Source organism: Petaurus breviceps, unplaced genomic scaffold (genome assembly GCF_028583685.1).
Source record: "Petaurus breviceps papuanus isolate PSGF00001 unplaced genomic scaffold, PetGlider_PUasm1.0 187, whole genome shotgun sequence".
Taxonomy (NCBI): Eukaryota; Metazoa; Chordata; class Mammalia; order Diprotodontia; family Petauridae; genus Petaurus; species Petaurus breviceps.
The window spans coordinates 24959226-24977125 of NW_027185799.1; the positions used below are offsets into that span (position 1 = coordinate 24959226).

Genomic DNA, 17900 nt, shown 5'->3' on the forward strand with positions numbered 1-17900 from the left:
GTTAAGTGACTTGCCCAAGGTCACACAGCTATTTTTTTTTTTTGTGTGTTAAGTGTTTGAGGCAGATTTAAACTCAGGTCCTCCTGACTCCAGGGCCTTTGCTCTATTCACTGTGCCACCTAGCCTCCCTGATCCACTTCACTTTCAATGAAATGACTCATTAACTAAAGCACAGTATAATGGAAAGAACAGGGAAATAATGAGCTCAAAATTCTAGCTTTGCTAGTTTTACAACCTAGCTGTGTGACTTTGGCAAGTCTATGCCTCAGTTTCCTCATCTGTAAAATGGAGATAATAATAAACCCCTATTTCACAGGGTGGTTGTGAGGATCAAATGCAAAGCTTAAAGCACTAGATAAGTCACTTCATCTCCCTCAGCTTCAGTTTTCTCTTGTAAAATGAGGGACTGAGTTAGGTATTCTTTAAATGTATCTTCTAATACTAAATCATATTGTGTTCCTCCGATTTATCAGATTAGTGTAAAACCAAGCACTATCAGCTTTCCACAGGACTGGAAATAAGTATTTCTGTATTTATTCAGTAACAAACTAAGAGAAAACATTCACAGAAAATCAAAGTACAGCACTCACAATGTTATGGTATAACAACTTATCACTAAAATGGCCACATAGTTTTAAACAAAGTACATTCATTTATTAACTCATTCAGTAACTAATCATTTAGTAAGTCCTTAAAACAATCACAAAGTACAAAGGTGAAGTTCTCCACCCCTAGGTCACATTGTCTTAATCTCTTCAATCAAAAAGTCTTCTTTCTTCTTAATTGGAGAAGTCCTTAACTCAATCATCTAAATATAAAGGTCAAAGTTCTAGACCCCCAGGCCACAGTAAATCATGATCTTATCAGTTTGCATTAAATACCCAAGGAGAGGTCTTTTCATCTTAACTCAAGGCAGGCTCTCAGCTTCCATGGCTCCTCTTCCATGGTCTCAGCTCTTGCCTTAATCTATCCAACTGCCACCTGAGTTCAAAGGCAGATAGCTCTCAGTTCCTTGTCCAGCTCCTTTGTGCAGTTCCTGTTCCATATTGAAGCTCACAGTGTCTAGTACACCTCAAGTCCTTCACAGTTTCTGTTCCTGGGAAGACAAAGCTTAAAAAAGCCACAATAACATTCATTCACATTGCTGGCACTATCATCAATTCACTATCTGACTGTGAAATCAACTCAGACCTACTAACAAGGCCTGAGAATTCAACACAAATTATCAGTATAGTCCCAAGACCTCTGAAAATGTCAGTAAGACCCTCTTCTAGGATTTCTGTAAAAATACAGCAAGAAAATCTTCTTTCAGGGCTTCTGTAACAACATCAATGTCGTCTATCAACAGACAAATCTGGCAATCTCTCTCTCTCTCTCACCACTTCTCACTCCTGACAGTTCTGGCTGCCTCTCAGAAGCTCTCACCAGCTCTCACAAGAAGTTCAGGCTTAACTTGGACTTTGCTTTATTTATGGTATTAGCTCCTCCCTGTTCCACCCCTTCCTATTACATCAGCAACTTCCTTCCATTCTGGTATTCACAAGTTTTGGATCTTAATACTTGATACAATCATGAACTTGAAACAAGGTGCTAAGTACCTGTATGATTGCAAATACAAGGGACAGGGAAGATGTTCGAATTCCCATTACCATTATAATTACCTAGGGAAAATACCAGCATGGATATCATTAGTCTCCTAGCAGATTTCTAATACAATGCCTTTAAAGAGGGAGCTTCAGGGGCAGCTAGGTGGCACAGTGAATAGAGCACCATCCCTGGAGTCAGGAAGACCTGAGTTCAAATCTGGCCTCAGACACTTAACATGCTTAACTAGCTGTGTGACCTTTGACAAAATCACTTAACCCCAATTGCCCTGCCTTCCCCCCTCCAAAAAAAAGAGAGGAAGCTTTTTCCAAAATCATTAATGATGTTCTAGATAAAGTGTGTGTGTATGCACGTGTGTGCATGCACGAGCACACTTACATACATGCATGTGAAGTAAGGCTTCAGAACTGGCAATTTCCTTAAGAACTTTTTTCTTGTTCAGAAAAATGGAAGGGACTGCAAATATTGTCCAGTCCAGGTCCTTCATTATACAGAAAAGGAAACCGAGGTTCAAAGAGGGGAAATGTCTTACCACTGATTTAAACCAAGGACCAAATCCAGTGCCCTTTTCCACTGTACTACATGGCTAGGAGTAATGTATTAGAAAAAAATTCTGTGATCTGTAGTTGGAAAGGCTATTAGGTAGAAATTTAGGTGTTTTAAAGATGGACAGAAATATGAGTTTCTTATTGCATTTGAAGCTGATGGACTTTCTGTGTAATCCTAGCTCTGCCTCCTTCTACCTGTGTTTTCCATACCTCTCTAGCCTTCAGTGACTTCTTCTGTCACTTTTGGGCTCACTGATATCTAAGTCTCCTTCCAGTTATATATATTATAACTTTGAATCTGAGATCTTTACTTCAATAGCAGAGTATTCATAGGCAAATTACTTTACTTTTCAGTTTCCTTATCTGTGTCACTATCTCACAGGGCTATTATGAGCTAAGGATGGTAACAATGATTTATAAAGACAGTAACAACAATTATTTGAGAGGGTCTGATCTTAAGGTGAAATGTTTAGGCAGGGAAAGTTAAGTGGAATTCAGGTAAAAAATAATTTTAAAGAAAAAAAAAGATTTCTCTGGGTTTTCAAAGACTGTCAGAGCAGAAAGAGGCTTAAGAGATGATGTAGTCCATTTTACAGATGAGAACAGAGATGAAGTGACTTACCCAAAAGTATGTAGCTAATAGGTGATAAAACCAAGACTCAAACCCAGGTATACTCTTTCTAAGCTTAGTCTTCTTTCCATTATATCCTGCTGCCTCTTCTTTTTGTGGGTCAGGGGGGACAGGGGGAAGTGGGGAAGGTATGAGGGAGGAGGTAAATACATGTTTTGTGTGGTAGTGACCTGAGAATTTCCTTGTTCCATTCCTATTTATCTGTTGCTGAATGGATTTGGAGAAAGTCACTTAGGTAAATGACCAGTTTCAATTGTAAATTTGTTATATAATCTCAACTTACTGATTGATTTTCTAGACCACTCCTCACATTAACTATTCTAAACCTTCTCTCCAGAATCCTCCCACACTATCCCTCCCCCAACCTTCACAACTGAAGACCAAGTTATTGGGAAAATAGAGGTCATTCACTGTGAACTCTTCTCTTTCTTTTCATCTCAGTCCCTTGACATCATCACCCATTTTCTCCTCTACTCCATTCTCTAATGAAGAGATGACCCTTCTCCTGGCCAACATTAACCTTTCTATATGCACGCTTGATTCCATTCTCTCTCATTTCCACTGGCATATTGTCCCCATCATCACCCTTTTCTCTCCCTAATCTTTAATTTCTCCCTATCTTCTGACTCCTGGTTGTACAATTTCCCCCCATCCTTAGAAAACTTCCACTAGATTTTACTGTTTTGCAAGCTATCTTTCTATGCTTCTCCTTTTTTTCACCCAAACTCCTTGGGAAAATGTTCTTTATTTGTTGCCTATACTTCCTCTCTTCTCATTTTAGTCTAAATTTTTTGCTTATAATCTCATTTCCTACCTCATCACTTAATTGAAAAAGTCACCAGTGATCTCTTAATTGTCAATTCTGATGATCTTTTTCTTAATCCTTATCCTTTTTTAAATCTCCCTGCAACATTTGGCATTGTTGACCATCCTCTTCTCCTAGGTACTCTTTCCTTTTTTGGATTTCCATGACACTGCTTTTTTTTTTGGTTCTTCTATCCATAAGATTGCTTCATCTCAATCTCCTTTGCTGGTGTGATGTCTTGTAACAGTGAGTATCCTCCAAGGTTCTGTTCTGGCCTTTCTTTGCTGATGATTTCAGGATTTGTATTTCTAGCCCTAGCCCCTCTCTTGAGTTCCAGTTCCATAGCGGCAATTTCTGAATAGGCTTTTCAAACTGGATGTCCAGATACATCTCAAACTCATCATGTCCCAAACTGAACTTACTGTATTTTCCCCCAAACTTACTATCTTTTGAACTTCGCTATTTCTATAGAAGACACTGCCATATTTCTGTCACTCAGTCATTATCATTGATTCCTCACTCACTTTCATCACAAATATACAATTGTTGAGGTTTAGGGTTTTAGGGGTGATCAAGACCCCAAATACCAACATGCCAGGTCCTGTTAAATGAATTCAACTTAAGTCTTCTCTCAGTCAAAGTAAAGCAAAGTTTATTAAAGATTAGCCATAATGGGTAGACTCTTAAGGAGCCTAAGTATTTGTAAAGCTTGTATTGACAAGCAGGCCAGAATAATCTGATACAGAGTGAGTCTGGGCTAGATTAATCTCACCCCTTTCCTAGAGGCAAGATGGATGGATCTTATACACAGAAAGACTGTGGGAGGGATCTAGGCATGGTCTAGAGGAGGGGTTTGGGGAGGGTCTTGAAGAAGAGTCTAAGGAGGATGTTTGATGGAACTGAGGTCAGACTCCAGGAATGGGATTAAAAGTGGGAAATAGCTGAAGGATACCTGGAGATAACAGACAATGGAGAGCTAGGCTAGTTTAAGGGTAACAGATTTGAGTATAGATATTTTGATAGGAACAAGGGTAGGAAGCAGCTCAACAATGGAGGGCTAGGCTAGGTTAAGAGTAACAGATTTGGACCTAGCAATAATAAAAAGTTTATGGCCTCATCAAGTGGGAATATTCCATCAGAATTCAAGGGGTTTCCCAGAACCTGTACCCCATCACAATCTCTTCCCTAGTCTTGTTTCTGCCACCATAATATCTCTTGCATCTGTTCCTTTCTCTCCACTCATACAGCTATCAGCTTACTGTTTCTTACCTGGACTATTGCAATAACTTCCTTATTGGTCTCTCCCTTGTCTAATTCAGCCTTCCCTCAGTTGCTAGGGATTTTCCTAAAGCAAAAGTTGGACCACGTCACTCCTAGGATCAGCAAACTACAATGGCTCCCTATTACCTCCATTATCAAATATAAACTCCTTTGTTTGGCATTAAAGCCTTTTCCAACTTGCCCCCAACCTATCTTTCCATCCTTCTTGAACATGACTCCCCTTCCATATTCATTATCATCCAGCCACACTGCCTTTCTTGCTGTTTCTTATAAATGGCATCTTTTTTTCTCTATGCCTTTACATTGGCTGTCCTGCGTATCTGGAATTTGCTGTGCTCTTTCCTTGGCTTGAATACTAACTTCTATGTGAGGTCATTCCATATGTTCCCCCAATTGCTATTTCCTTCTCTTCAAAATCATTCTGTACCTATTTTTTCCTTCCTTTTTCCTTCCTTCCTTCCTTCCTTCCTTCCTTCCTTCCTTCCTTCCTTCCTTCCTTCCTTCCTTCCTTCTTTCCTTCCTTCCTTCCTTCCTTCCCTCTTTCCTTCTTTCTCTTTCTTTCTTTCTTTCTTTCTTTCTTTCTTTCTTTCTTTCTTTCTTTCTTTCTTTCTTTCTTTCTCTCTTTCTTTCTCTCTTCCTTTCTCTCCCCCTCTCTCCCTCCCTCCCTCCCTTCCTTCCTTCCTTTCCATTCATCCAAACTGGTTGTCATCTTTCCCCAGCTAGACTGTAAGCTCCTTCAGGGCAGGGGACTGATTCATTGATTAGCAAGCACATAACAGGTGCTTACTAATTTCTGGTTGAATTGATTGCTTCTTCTAGAGCATCATCACCATAATCAACATTTGCATAGCAAATATTTTTACATTTAAAAAAAATTATTTAAACCTTACAACAGCCTGTGAAGTAGAAACTATAGGTATGATTATCCCCATTTTATAGATTAAAGAACTGACTTGTTCATGATAATCCAAGACATGGGATTATTGTTGAAACTTCCATTTCAGTTGACATAAGAAATAAGTGCCTGCTGGCTTTTCCTTCAGGAGTGTTTAACAACCTAATCAACACATTACTGCTAGAAAGTTGGGTTTTTTTTTCATTTTTTAAAACAGAAATTTATTTTTAATATTTTTTCTAAAGACTGAAATTGTCACAATCATTGCCCCAAAGAAACCTCTCAGATGCTGAAAAAACCCAAATATTACCCTTCTAGATGTTTTCACATAGTGACACACATATTGTTTTCCTCTCATAGTATGTAAACTTCTTGAGGAAAAGGCAATATTTAATTTTTTTTGTTTTTGTATCCCCAGCATCTAGCATATTACTTGGCACTCAGTAGGTTCTTAATAATTGCTTGTTGATGGATTGAATCTGAATTGATTGAATGATAACAGCAACTGTTGCTCTGATACTGTTTCACACAAAGGGGCCATTTTATAATTTTTTCATCATGGAAGGTTGCTTCCATCAGAAAGCCCTCAAGATAACTTGACCTAATCATAAAAGATTCAGAAAGTATTTTTTAAAAATTTCTTTATCACATCATGTATTATGGCAGCCCCCTTCTCTAAGTAAGTGGCAGAAGGAACTTTTCTCTCTTATTCTAAAAGCTTCTGTTAAGTAGGCAATGTAAGGACATTAACTCTGAGCTTTTGGAAGAGTCAGCAGTGATTCAACATTCACACATTCCCCTTACCTATGAATTCTAAGGTCAGAGAGATCAATGAACTCTGTTCTTGGTAGTTTAAGGCCTACTTGTTTTCCTTTGCATTACGAAATGTGCTGAGTTAGAGGAATAAACAAGGTCAAGAATAGTCATTCATTCAACAAGGAAAGAATTGGCAGGTCAGGTTCTTGAAGGATTACTTGACTATTTCGAGGGGAGGGAGCACATCATTTGGGCTGCCCTAGAAAACTGGAGACAAGGATATTGGAAATGATGGAAGCTTTCCAGGTGTTTCTTAATGGGTCCTTACTTTCTTTTTCTCTCTTGGTTGGCTACATTGTTTTGGTTCACATTCTGAGAGGGAGCCATTTACAGGAATCAGAGCCACAAAAAGGAGGGGATATTTTTGTAGAATATAGAGCTATCCGCAGAGAATGTCTATTGCTGTGAATTTTGCTTAGGAAATTTTTTTTCCTTTTATGTTACATTGTCCACTTTGTTCATACAGGTGAGGATAAGAAATCGTGTATCAGGGATTTTGATGATACTTTTTGTTTTTCATACAGTGAGCTTTCTAACAAGGCAGGAAACATGCAATAGAATTGGAATAAATGACAACATTCTTTGAGCAAGAAACTTCTTGGGGTAGGGGAAAGAGAATGCAACTTTAATTTTAACAAAGGGTTGCTTTCTTTGGTTTTGGGACTTGATAGAGAGAGATCTGATCAGTGGATTAAAAACTTTTCCTTGAGTGACTGGTCAATGTCAGACAAGTTGAATAGGTGAACTTATGTTTTCCTTCTATTCTTCATCATCTTCCCATATTCCTATCTTTGTCATGTATCCCTTGTTCTCATAGGATTTCTTTGAAACATCATGTTATAACCATGGGATTTGTAGTTTTGGTCTAGGACCCAATAAGGCATTTATTCTCCTTAGGTTACTGGGCAATAATTTATTTTTCTGGCTCCCAAAAGGTACATGTTTGACCTTATTTAGCCAAAGTGAACTAAAGAAATACCCAGCAGTTCCCATCAGATAATATTGACAGCAATTCAGATTGTCGTAAAGCTGTACATTGGGAGACCACCTGATATAGTGATAGAAGCAATAGATTGGGAGTCAGATTGAATCCTGGCTCTAATATGTACTACTTTTTATGACTGTAGACAAGTGGACTATGGACTTTGATTAAGTAATAAGCCTTTATTGAGACCCTACCAAGTAAAAAGTGCTATATCAATGTTAGCTATTATTATTATTATTTTCACTGTGGTAGACACTGGGGATACAAAGAAAAAAGTGAAATAGTTCTTGTCAAGGGGCTTACATTTTATTGGTGGATACAATATGTACATATAGAAGCATTTGCAAAATACAACATAAATGTAACATCATTTGAAGGGAGATGTCTTATAACTGAGGGTAGGCGATTAGGAGAGACCTGATTTAGGAGATGGCATGTGAGCTGAGCTTTGAAAGAACTTACATATTCTCAGAAGCAATGGTGAGGAAGGTGGGCATTTCAAACATGGCAGACAACCTGTACAAATATATGGAGATGGGATGTAGGGTGCCATCTATGAGGAATGGCAGAGACAGTGGAATGCCAGAAGAGGATGATTTCAGTGTCCTTTGCCATAAAATGAGATGATTGTATTTGGTAGTCTGTAAGGTTCTCTCAGGTATAAATTTGTGAACCTATGAATTTATTTGTCTTTGATGGGTTAACTTGGTTAAATAGACAGAGCATCTCAGAAAGTCAAGATCATGGGTTTTATTCATTTCCAGGAGAGTTAGTCAGTTAATATCACTATGTTCACATTGTCACAGACTGCACCCTGCCCTCCAGCTAGCCATCTGACAAGTGAAATGTATGCTGTTTTTCATAATAAGGAAAGGAAGTTAATAGCATGCATCTGCGAGCCTCTATAGAAACTAATTTCCCCTTCTGCTCAGCTGAATTTGTCTTAATTGCATCTATCCTTTTCACATAATGAATTACAAAGTTAACTTAAGATCCTATTTTATTCTGCTTGTCCTAGGTGCTGAAATTGTACTCTATGAATATAGAAAGAATTATTTATTTATTTAATATTTAATTTTTATTTATATAATTATAATTAATTTATCCTCCCTTGTTCTGCTTCCCAGAAACCAGTTATGCCTGGTTATTCTCTCCATCTTTATAACTGCCATTTCTCTTTGCCCTCTAATTACTAAGGTCCCCTCCTTATGCTGAATGGCTTCATACTTCCCTATCCCAAGGTTGGAATTTCCTGGAATGTGGTTTCCTTTTTTTGAATCTGGGTTTGGAAAATATATAACTCAAGGCTCCCCGGAAGTCAGGGGACTGCTGTTGGAAGGTATTTCACAGCCAAGGGCATAGCAGTAGTATCAAGAGTGTTAAACTCTGAATAATTTTTAATATTAATATTTTACTTATTACTAATTTAATAATTAAATTATTAAACATTCATTTAATTTTTATTTACTTAATTATTATTTAAATTAAATTTAAATTATTTAATATTAATATTTTAATATTAGTAATAATTAAATAAACTCATAAACAAATCAAACAGATAAATTGTGGGACTTAAGAGTTCCGGAAGATCCTGCCTCAGACACTTACTAGCTATGTGTCCCTGGCAAATTATCTATCTCCATTTTCTCATCTATAAAATGGGGATAGTAATAGCCTCACAGGGTTGTTATGAGGATCAGAGATTAACATCATTAACAATCTTTTTGTGGACAGAGAATTAAAGTAGGTCTATACTGTAGAAAATGATGGTAGTTTGTCTGACTGGGACAATGGTAGTTTGAAGTAAGCCCCATGTATGTATAAAGATGTTCTAACTCTTCCTCCTATTGTTTCAACTAATCCTGTCTTATTTTCCCAATGAGAGATAAGACCCAGTTAAAGTTGGCAGTCAGGTTGACTCTTGGTTTAAGCGCTGAAGAATAACATGACATCAAAACTAGATGTTTTGCAACTAGATTGCTCTCCCATGGAGAATCAGACCAAAACAGGCTTCAGCTGTCCAAGCAGTGAGTGTCAGTTCAGTCCTTTGTCCTGAATTCATTCTTGGCTCAAAGAGGGTGCACCTAGTATCTCATGCTATTAATCTCAATTTATTAGAGATCTGCATTCGAGTAAAGAAAACAAAAGATTTTTTCAAACAAGGGTTTAAGGGCCTCCCAAAATAGAGTTTGAAGGCTTCTTCTTTTAGAAAAGTTTTTGTTTTTGATACCTTTTTGTTTTTAATAATTACCCAGATTTTCCCCTGTATATTTCCTCTTCCCCCTCCCAGAAAATCATCCCATTTAACAAAACTTTTTAAAAGAAAAAAAAAAGGAAGAAGAGGGGGAAAAGACACCAAAATTGATACTTTTTTTGAATAAGTTTTTATTGATGTCTTTTGTTTTTTACATCATCACAGTTTTCCACAGTATCTCTCCCCCTCCCTCCCAGAGAGCTATTCCATATGAAAATAGCATTTTTTTTAAAGGTCAAAAAAAAAGAGAGAGAAAATGAAGGGGAAAAAAATCAGCACAACTGACCAATATATTGAAAAAGTCTAAAACCATATGCAATGTGCAATGCCTGGGGAACTCGTACCTCTGCTGAAGGGTGGGTTGGGACCATCCTCTCATATCTTGTCTTTCTAGCTCTGCTTGCTCTTTATAATTTTGCAATATTCATTTTTTATTTTTGCATTTGTGTAGTTGTTCTTTCCATTTACATAATCAATACATTAAAAAAAAATCTGAATAGGGGGCTTTTCCCAAATGGTAAAAAAAAAAAAAAGAGGTGGATTTTGACCTCTATGAGATGACTGTGGGTATCTGGCTTTCACTCTCAGAAATTCATAAAATTTTGAAGAAGGATAAATCTGAGTAAAATCTTGGTGATTGTCCTGTTCATACAGTTCAGTAGGCTATTTGATATTTGCCTCCAAATTTAAAAATTGCACAATAATAATAATAATGGCACTGATTTGTAGCACTTTATATTTTACAAATGACACTCCATGAAGCAAGCTTATGACACATGCAGGGCTAATATAATTATCCCTGCTGCATTGTTGAGGAAACCGAAGTTCAAAAGGGTTAATGGTGTGCCCAGGGCTATGACTTGAACCTTGGTCTTATGGTTCCCAATCCATTACGTCATACAGCCTTTCTGCAGGTTTTCTAGCACTGATTGTAACTGCAGGTATAAAAAAAAGAATTGAAGGGGTTTTGAATTGAAGTTTGGTTTTCAGACTGAAATACAGAGATAGGGGTGAAGTTCAACATAGATTAAAGAAATGCTGTGCTCTTTGAACTTGAGTGGGAGCCATGGGAAGTTAGGAGGTCAGTGACATAGTTCCCTAATTCTCATCCTTTAGTTTCTTGTGCACTAGGGAAAAAATAGGCATTTGTGTGTACACAGAGAGAAACACAATACATATCCATAGTATCATATTTTGTTCATGTGGTTTATTAGGTTTGAATTTGGAGAAAGCTAACTTTTCAAAATATACTTACAGAAGACAACTCTAGGTAACATAAGTAGGAAAAAATGTCAAATACAAAGTTCCAACTTTCCTTTTTCTAAGGTTTGAGCTTCCAACCTTTCGTCCCCTTGGCTTCCAGTGTGGAAAACCCCAGTGGTACTCAACCATTCCTTGAAGTCTAATTAGAGCTGGCCCAGCTATAATACAGGTGCCTAGAACCACTAATTAAGGTCTCTTTCCTGGGGTGCTTCTGCATTACCCCATCCCCTTCAAATGAGAAAATGATATTTTGCTATAGCAGTTGGGAAACAATTGGCTTTCCTGTGTGATCCTTGTGTGGATGAGTTAGCAACTTGCCTCCTCTGATGTTGCTTTGAGATTTCTTAACTTCCCTTGTATTAGCCAGCAATTCCTGAAATCAAACAAGAATTCTTCCCAGGATAAGTCTGGTGGCCAGTCATATGTCCTATTTATTTACTGGAAGGAGGAGGGGAAATCTGAGGCCTTTGAATCAGCTAGCTTCTTTAATTCAGTCTGGCATAAAGACACATCTGTTTGGAATTAATTCCCCATGAGTTCTCCTTGTGGGGGAAGGGGAGATGTCTTTTTTCATGAGGAAATTGGGGGGAGGGGGAAGCAGTTAACAGGTTAATGATATTCAAATTGAGTTTAATAGGGTTAATAGTTCACCTAGCATAGTATCTCTGTTCTGCATATGGTAGGCTTTTTCTATCTTGGGATATAGACTTTTCTCTGCTATTAAAATCAATATAAGAGCAAGTGTAATAAAAAGGTGGTATTCCAGTCATAATTAAATACAAGTGGAACCTCTAATTCCTCTGTTGTTTATAGAGAGGTAGAGGGACAAAGATAGAATTTATATGATAAAAGTGCTTTATAGAGTAAGTTCACAGTGTTTGTTGAATTAATAAAAAAAAAAAGAATAAATGAATGAATGAATGAATGGGTGATGACAACACTCAACCTCAGCAAAATGGTCTCATGTATCAGTAAATTTTTGATACAGCACATTTTGCCCAGGTACCTAATTAAATCAATATGCTAGATTAAAAGAGGTCACAAAGTGGGACTTATTTCTACTGTTCTTAATAATAAAATCATGCCATGGCTATCCCGACTCTTCAGAAACTAGTCATTGGGAAATAACATGTGGAATTGAAAACAAGGGCCAGAAGTATGCATTTTAAGTAACTAGCTTACAGGTTCTGGGTAAGCAACTCCTTCTGTCATGAGAGTTGAATAGACTGATTTCACAGTCAAACTGAGTTATATATTAAATATTTAATGCCCCCATCTGCTTCCAAAAGGACTTGAAGTAGCTTAAAAAATGTAAAACAATTTAAGACATTTAAGGAATAAAGCAGAAAAGAGATTATCTGAACAAATGACTAACATTTTCTTTTTAAAAAAATTTATTTATTTTTAGTTTTCAACTGACATAAGATTTTGAGTTCTAAATATTCTCACCCTTCCCCCTTCCCAAGATGGCATACAGTCTGATATGGGCTATATATAGACATTCATATTAAACATATTTTCACATTAGTCATACTGTAAAGAAGAATTAGAACCAGTGGGAAGAACCACTAGAAAGAAGAGATAACAAGAACAACAAACAGGTAGAATGTTTCCATCGGCATTCAGACTCCATACTTCTTTCTCTGGAGGTGGAGATCATTTTCCATCATGAGTTTTTTGGAGTCGTCTTAGGTCCTTGCAGTGCTGAGAAGTGCCATCGCATGATGTTGGTGTTACTGTATACAATGTTCTTGTTTTGCTCACTTCACTCCGCATCAGTTCATGTAAGTCTTTCCAGGTTTTTTTGAAGTTTGCTTGCTCATCATTTATTGGAACAATAGTATTCTATCACATTCGTATACTATAACTTGTTCAGCTGTTCTCTAATTGATGGGCATCCCCTCAATTTTCAATTCTTGGTCACCACAAAAAGAGCTGCTATAAATATTTTTGTACATGTGGGTCTTTTTCCCTTCTATAGGATTTCTTTGGAATACTGACCCAGAAGTAGTATTGCTGGGTCAAAGGATATGTACATTTTTTATAGCCCTTTGGGCATAGTTCCAAATTGCTCTCCAGAATGGTTGGATCAGTTCATAGCTCCAACAACAATGAATTAGTGTTCCAACTTTCCCACATCCTCTCCAACATTTGTCATTTTCCTGTTTTGTCATGTGAGCCAATCTGATAAGTGTGATGTGGTACCTCAGAGCTGTTTTCATTTGCATTTCTCTAATCAATAGTGATTTAGAGCAATTTTTCCATATGGCTACAGATTGCTTTAATTCCTTCATCTGAAAACTGTCTGTTCATATCCTTTGACCATTTATCATTTGGGGAATGACTTGTATTCTTATAAATTTGACCCAGTTCTTTATATATTTGAGAAATAAGGCCTTTATCAGATATACTGATTGTAAAAATTGTTTCATGGCTTTCTGCCTCCTTTCTAATCTTGGTTGCATTGGCTTTGTTCGTGCAAAAACTTTTCAATTTAATGTAATCAGAATTATCCATTTAGCATTCCATAATGTTCTATCTCTTATTTGGTCAAAAATTCTTCCATTCTCCATAAATCTGACAGGTAAACTATTTCTTGCTCTCTTAATTTGCTTATAGTATCAGCCTTTATATCTAAATTGTATACAGATTTTGACTTTATCTTGGTATATGGTATAAGATATTGTTCTATGCCTAGTTTCTGCCATACCATTTTCCAGTTTTCTCAGCAATTTTTCTAACATCTTCTTAGTGCTTTGCAAACACTGTTTTATTTAATCCTCACTCAGCCTTTTGAGGGAAGTAGTATAGGTATTATTGTTGCCCTTTCATAGGTGAGGAGATAAGCCCAGAGGGTGAAGTGATTTCATGGAATCCGAATTGGAAGGGACTTCTGGTCCAATATCTGGACGGGGATTGCTCTCTCCATTGCAATATCACTAATCAGAGAGAATAGCTTCTAGGCTGGTGATAAGGGCCTATGGTGGGAGCCTATGGGCAACAACACATTGCCTCCCAAAGAAGCCCCATTCTACTTTGGAAGTTTTTTTTTTATATCAAACCTAAATTCACCTATTATTCCTAGTTCTGTGATATGGGCCAAATCTTATCTCTCATTGAAATGAAGACTTGTTAAGATCAAGAACTCATGTGCAAATATTCTGATACCAAATTCCATCCTCTTTCTACTGTACCTATATACCTACATAAGTCAGGAAACATTTCATACAAAAAAGACGTGGGATTGAACTGAGCATGGATATGATTTGAGTAAACAGAGAAGAGAGGACATTCCAGATATGGTGAACAACATGGACAAAGGCCTAGAGGCAGGCAGGCAGCAATATGGCATATTTGTTGCATGAGACAGAAAACAGCCTAAACAGAGACACGTGTATACAGGCACATTATAGAAGACTTTGGTCTGGGGCTACGTAGGGCCAAAGGGTTCTCTGAACTGAAAAAAAAAAAAAATATATATATATATATATAAACACCAAAGCATAATTGGAACAACTCTCAAAGGTCGTCTATTTCAGATTGCCTGAGCAGGTGTGTGTGTGTGTGTGTGTGTGTGTGTGTGTGTGTGTGTGTGTGTGTGTGTGTGTGTGTGTGTGTGTGTGTGTGTATCCTTAAAGGCCCCAATGAGGGGAACTCACTCCTACTGAGTCATTCCATTCCATTATTGAGTGTGATGGACTCTCATTATTAAAAAGTTCTTCCTTGTGTCAAGTCAAAATTGGCCATTCTTTAATTTAAATTGGTTGCTTCTAGTTGTGCTTTCTGGCCGCACTGGGTTTGAATTTGAGTTCAATAACTTATATTTGAAATAATAATTTTTTTTCTTTAAAAATATTTTCAATTAGCAAACTTCTTTTCTTTCCCTCCTACTTTCCCCACCCCTTTTGAGGCTGCTATGTGGATAGTGTGCTGGGCCCTGTGAAGAATATCTTGAGTTCATATCTGGTCTCAGATACTAGCTGCATGACCCTGGGCAAGTCATTTAACTCTGCCTGAGTTTCCTCAGCTGTAAAACTGGCATAATTAATAGCATCTACATCCAAAGGTTATCATGAAGATCATTGAGAGAATATTTGCAAAGTGTTTAGCACAATGCCCGGCACATAGTAGGCACTTAATAAAGGCTTATTTCTTTCTTCGAAAAGAAAAAAGGAAAAAACAAACACATCCCTCATCATAATATCCATAATCAAACAAAACAAATTCCCATATTGTCATGTCCCAAAAGTATATATTTCATTATGCATTCATTTCAGTCTTTTGGAGGAGGTTCGCATAACAGCTTACATTTATATAGCCTTATGTTTTGCAAAATGCTTGACGAATTTTTATCACATTCAATCCTCACAACAACGTAGTGAGGGTGTCGCTGTTATAGTTTACAGATGCAGAAATTGGGTTTCTGAGAAATAAGGTGAGTGGCCTATGGTCATGTAGCTAGTAAGGTCTGTGGGTGAATTTGAATCCAGTTTTTCTGGAGAAGAGGTAGCTGGTACAGTGGATACAGTCTTGGGGCTGGAGTCAGGAAGACCTGAGTTCAAATCCATCCTCAGACCTTTATGAGCTCTGTCTCCCTCAATTTCCTCAACCATAAAATGGGGATAGTAACAGCACCTACCTCCCAGAGTTGTTGTAAGGATCAAGTGAGATAATATTTATAAAGAACTTAGCGTAGTAGGCCCTCAAATATTTAGTTCCTTCCCCACTCTTATGAAGGGCACCACCATCATTGTGATTTTTCTAAGGGGCAGTGATTGGAGAGTAGAAGTCTTGCAATGCTCAGTTTGGGAAGCTAAAAATCATATATACAGTAGTCCATAGCGAGCTCTGGTTAAACTGGTGTAGAAAGAGAAGGTGGAAATTATTGGCTAAAGTGGAAAATAGGAGATTATCTTAGTTTTTATTCAATCAGTCAATCAATGGATCCCTTACTGTGTAAAGAATACTGCTAAGCACTGGCAGAGATACAACATTTCAATAAGATGTGATTCATATCCTTGGGAACTTACCATCTAGTTGGGGAATAAGTGGCATACACATACAACTAACACAAAACGATATAATCAATGCATTCAAGAGGTATAAAATAAAGTGTCATGTGAAGTCCAAGAGGGGAAGTTTGTTACTGACAAGGGAGGATCAGGGAATGCACATTTACTGAATTCTTACTGTTCAAAACACTTTGAGGGATAGAAGGTATATAGCAGAGGTGTCAAAACTCAGGAGTACAGCCAACCAGATTACAATGTAATTGGCAAATGTTTAGCAAAGTAAATAAGAATACAGCACAACATAGTTAATGTTGATTTATGTTTTTCTAAGTCAATCTGCCACCAAGCAGGGATCTGTTTCTATTTGACTTTGAAATCACTGGTACACCACATGTGGTTCGTGCTCTGTTAATAGGGACAACTTGGTTGTATTCTCTTCTCATTTTGGAAAAGAGACACTGTCATTTTTATTCCTTCTCAGTATCCTTACACAGTGCTGGATCTCCATTAGAGGCTCATGGAATTATTTCCTCATTGCCTTGCAGATTAAGTTAATGTGTTTTTTGACTTTCCATAAAGTATCTATGAGAAAAAGGTTTCATAAACTATAATTAGCGTTCTCTTCTAAGATCAATTTGCTATTCTTAACATTTTTCCTTCTCTCCACAATCAGGTGAAAATGAAATTCTTGCAACCCTGCATGATATTGCAAGCAAAAATAAGATCTGGAGATCCTACATTGGCATGGGATATTATGACTGCTCACCACCTCAAGCCATCATCCGGAATTTGTTGGAAAATGCAGGATGGTAATGTATTTTCTGAATAACAACAGATTAGAAATTGAACAAACACCTTTACCATATTATTTTATTTTTAAATTTGATGTTACTATTTTAGATGAACAAAATTTTATTTTCTCTTCTTTCTATTTTCTCCTGCCTCTCCCACTAGAAAAAAAGAGAAAAACATCAAACCTCTTATATAAAAAATGCTTATTAAGACAAATAAAATTCCTGCATTGAACCCTTATAAAAATATATGTCTTATTCTATATCTTGAATCTATTGCCTCCTTTTTCAGGAGGTGGGCAGCATGGTTCATCCTGGGTTGTTTGGAAACCTGCTTGGTCATTGTACTGATCAAAGTTCTAAAATCTTTCAAAATCATTTTTCTTGTAAAATTGTTATTTTTCTTGTATAAATGGCTCTCCTGGTTCTGCTCCCTTTGCTCTGCATCAGTTCAAAAAAGTTTTCTCAGGTTTCTCTGAAACTTTTTCATAATCTCTCTCTTTTTTTTTTTTTTTTTTATAAGCAATCAGGGTTAAGTAACTTGCTCAAGGTTACACGGCCAGTTATTTCTGGGTGTGGTGCTGAGTATCTGAGCCCAGGATTCCATCTCCAGGTCATCCCAACACTGGAGCCGGTGCTCTTACTCGCTGAGCCACCTGGCCGCTCCTAAGCAATTGGGGTTAAGTAACTTGCTCAAGGTTACACAGCCAGGTGTTTCTGGGTGGGTGCTAAGTGTCTGAGCCCGGGATTCGATCTCCAGGTCGTTCTGACACTGGAGCCAGTGCTCTTACTCGCTATGCTACCTGGCCGCCCCATAATCTCTTATGATTTGCTATTATAAGAATGATGGGCTTTGATTTAATAGAGTACTACATTTAGTCAGAAGAACTAGGTTCAGATCTCAACTCTGTTTCCATGTTAATTTTGTGTCCTTGGGCAAATCACTTCATGTATTTAAATCTCAGTTTTATCATTTATAAAAGCAAAAGAGATGGACTAAATTATCTGTAAGAT

At 37.2% G+C, this 17900-nt stretch overlaps 1 protein-coding gene across 1 annotated transcript in view; it reads left to right on the forward strand.

Moving 5' to 3' along the window:
* The window catches only part of GLDC (glycine decarboxylase), a 114149-nt gene that overhangs the window by 11320 nt on the left and 84929 nt on the right, over positions 1-17900 (forward strand). Inside the window, exon 3 of the mRNA XM_069090759.1 lies at positions 16769-16904. Coding sequence (XP_068946860.1) covers positions 16769-16904 — 136 coding nt within the window. The remainder of the gene's footprint in view (positions 1-16768; positions 16905-17900) is intronic.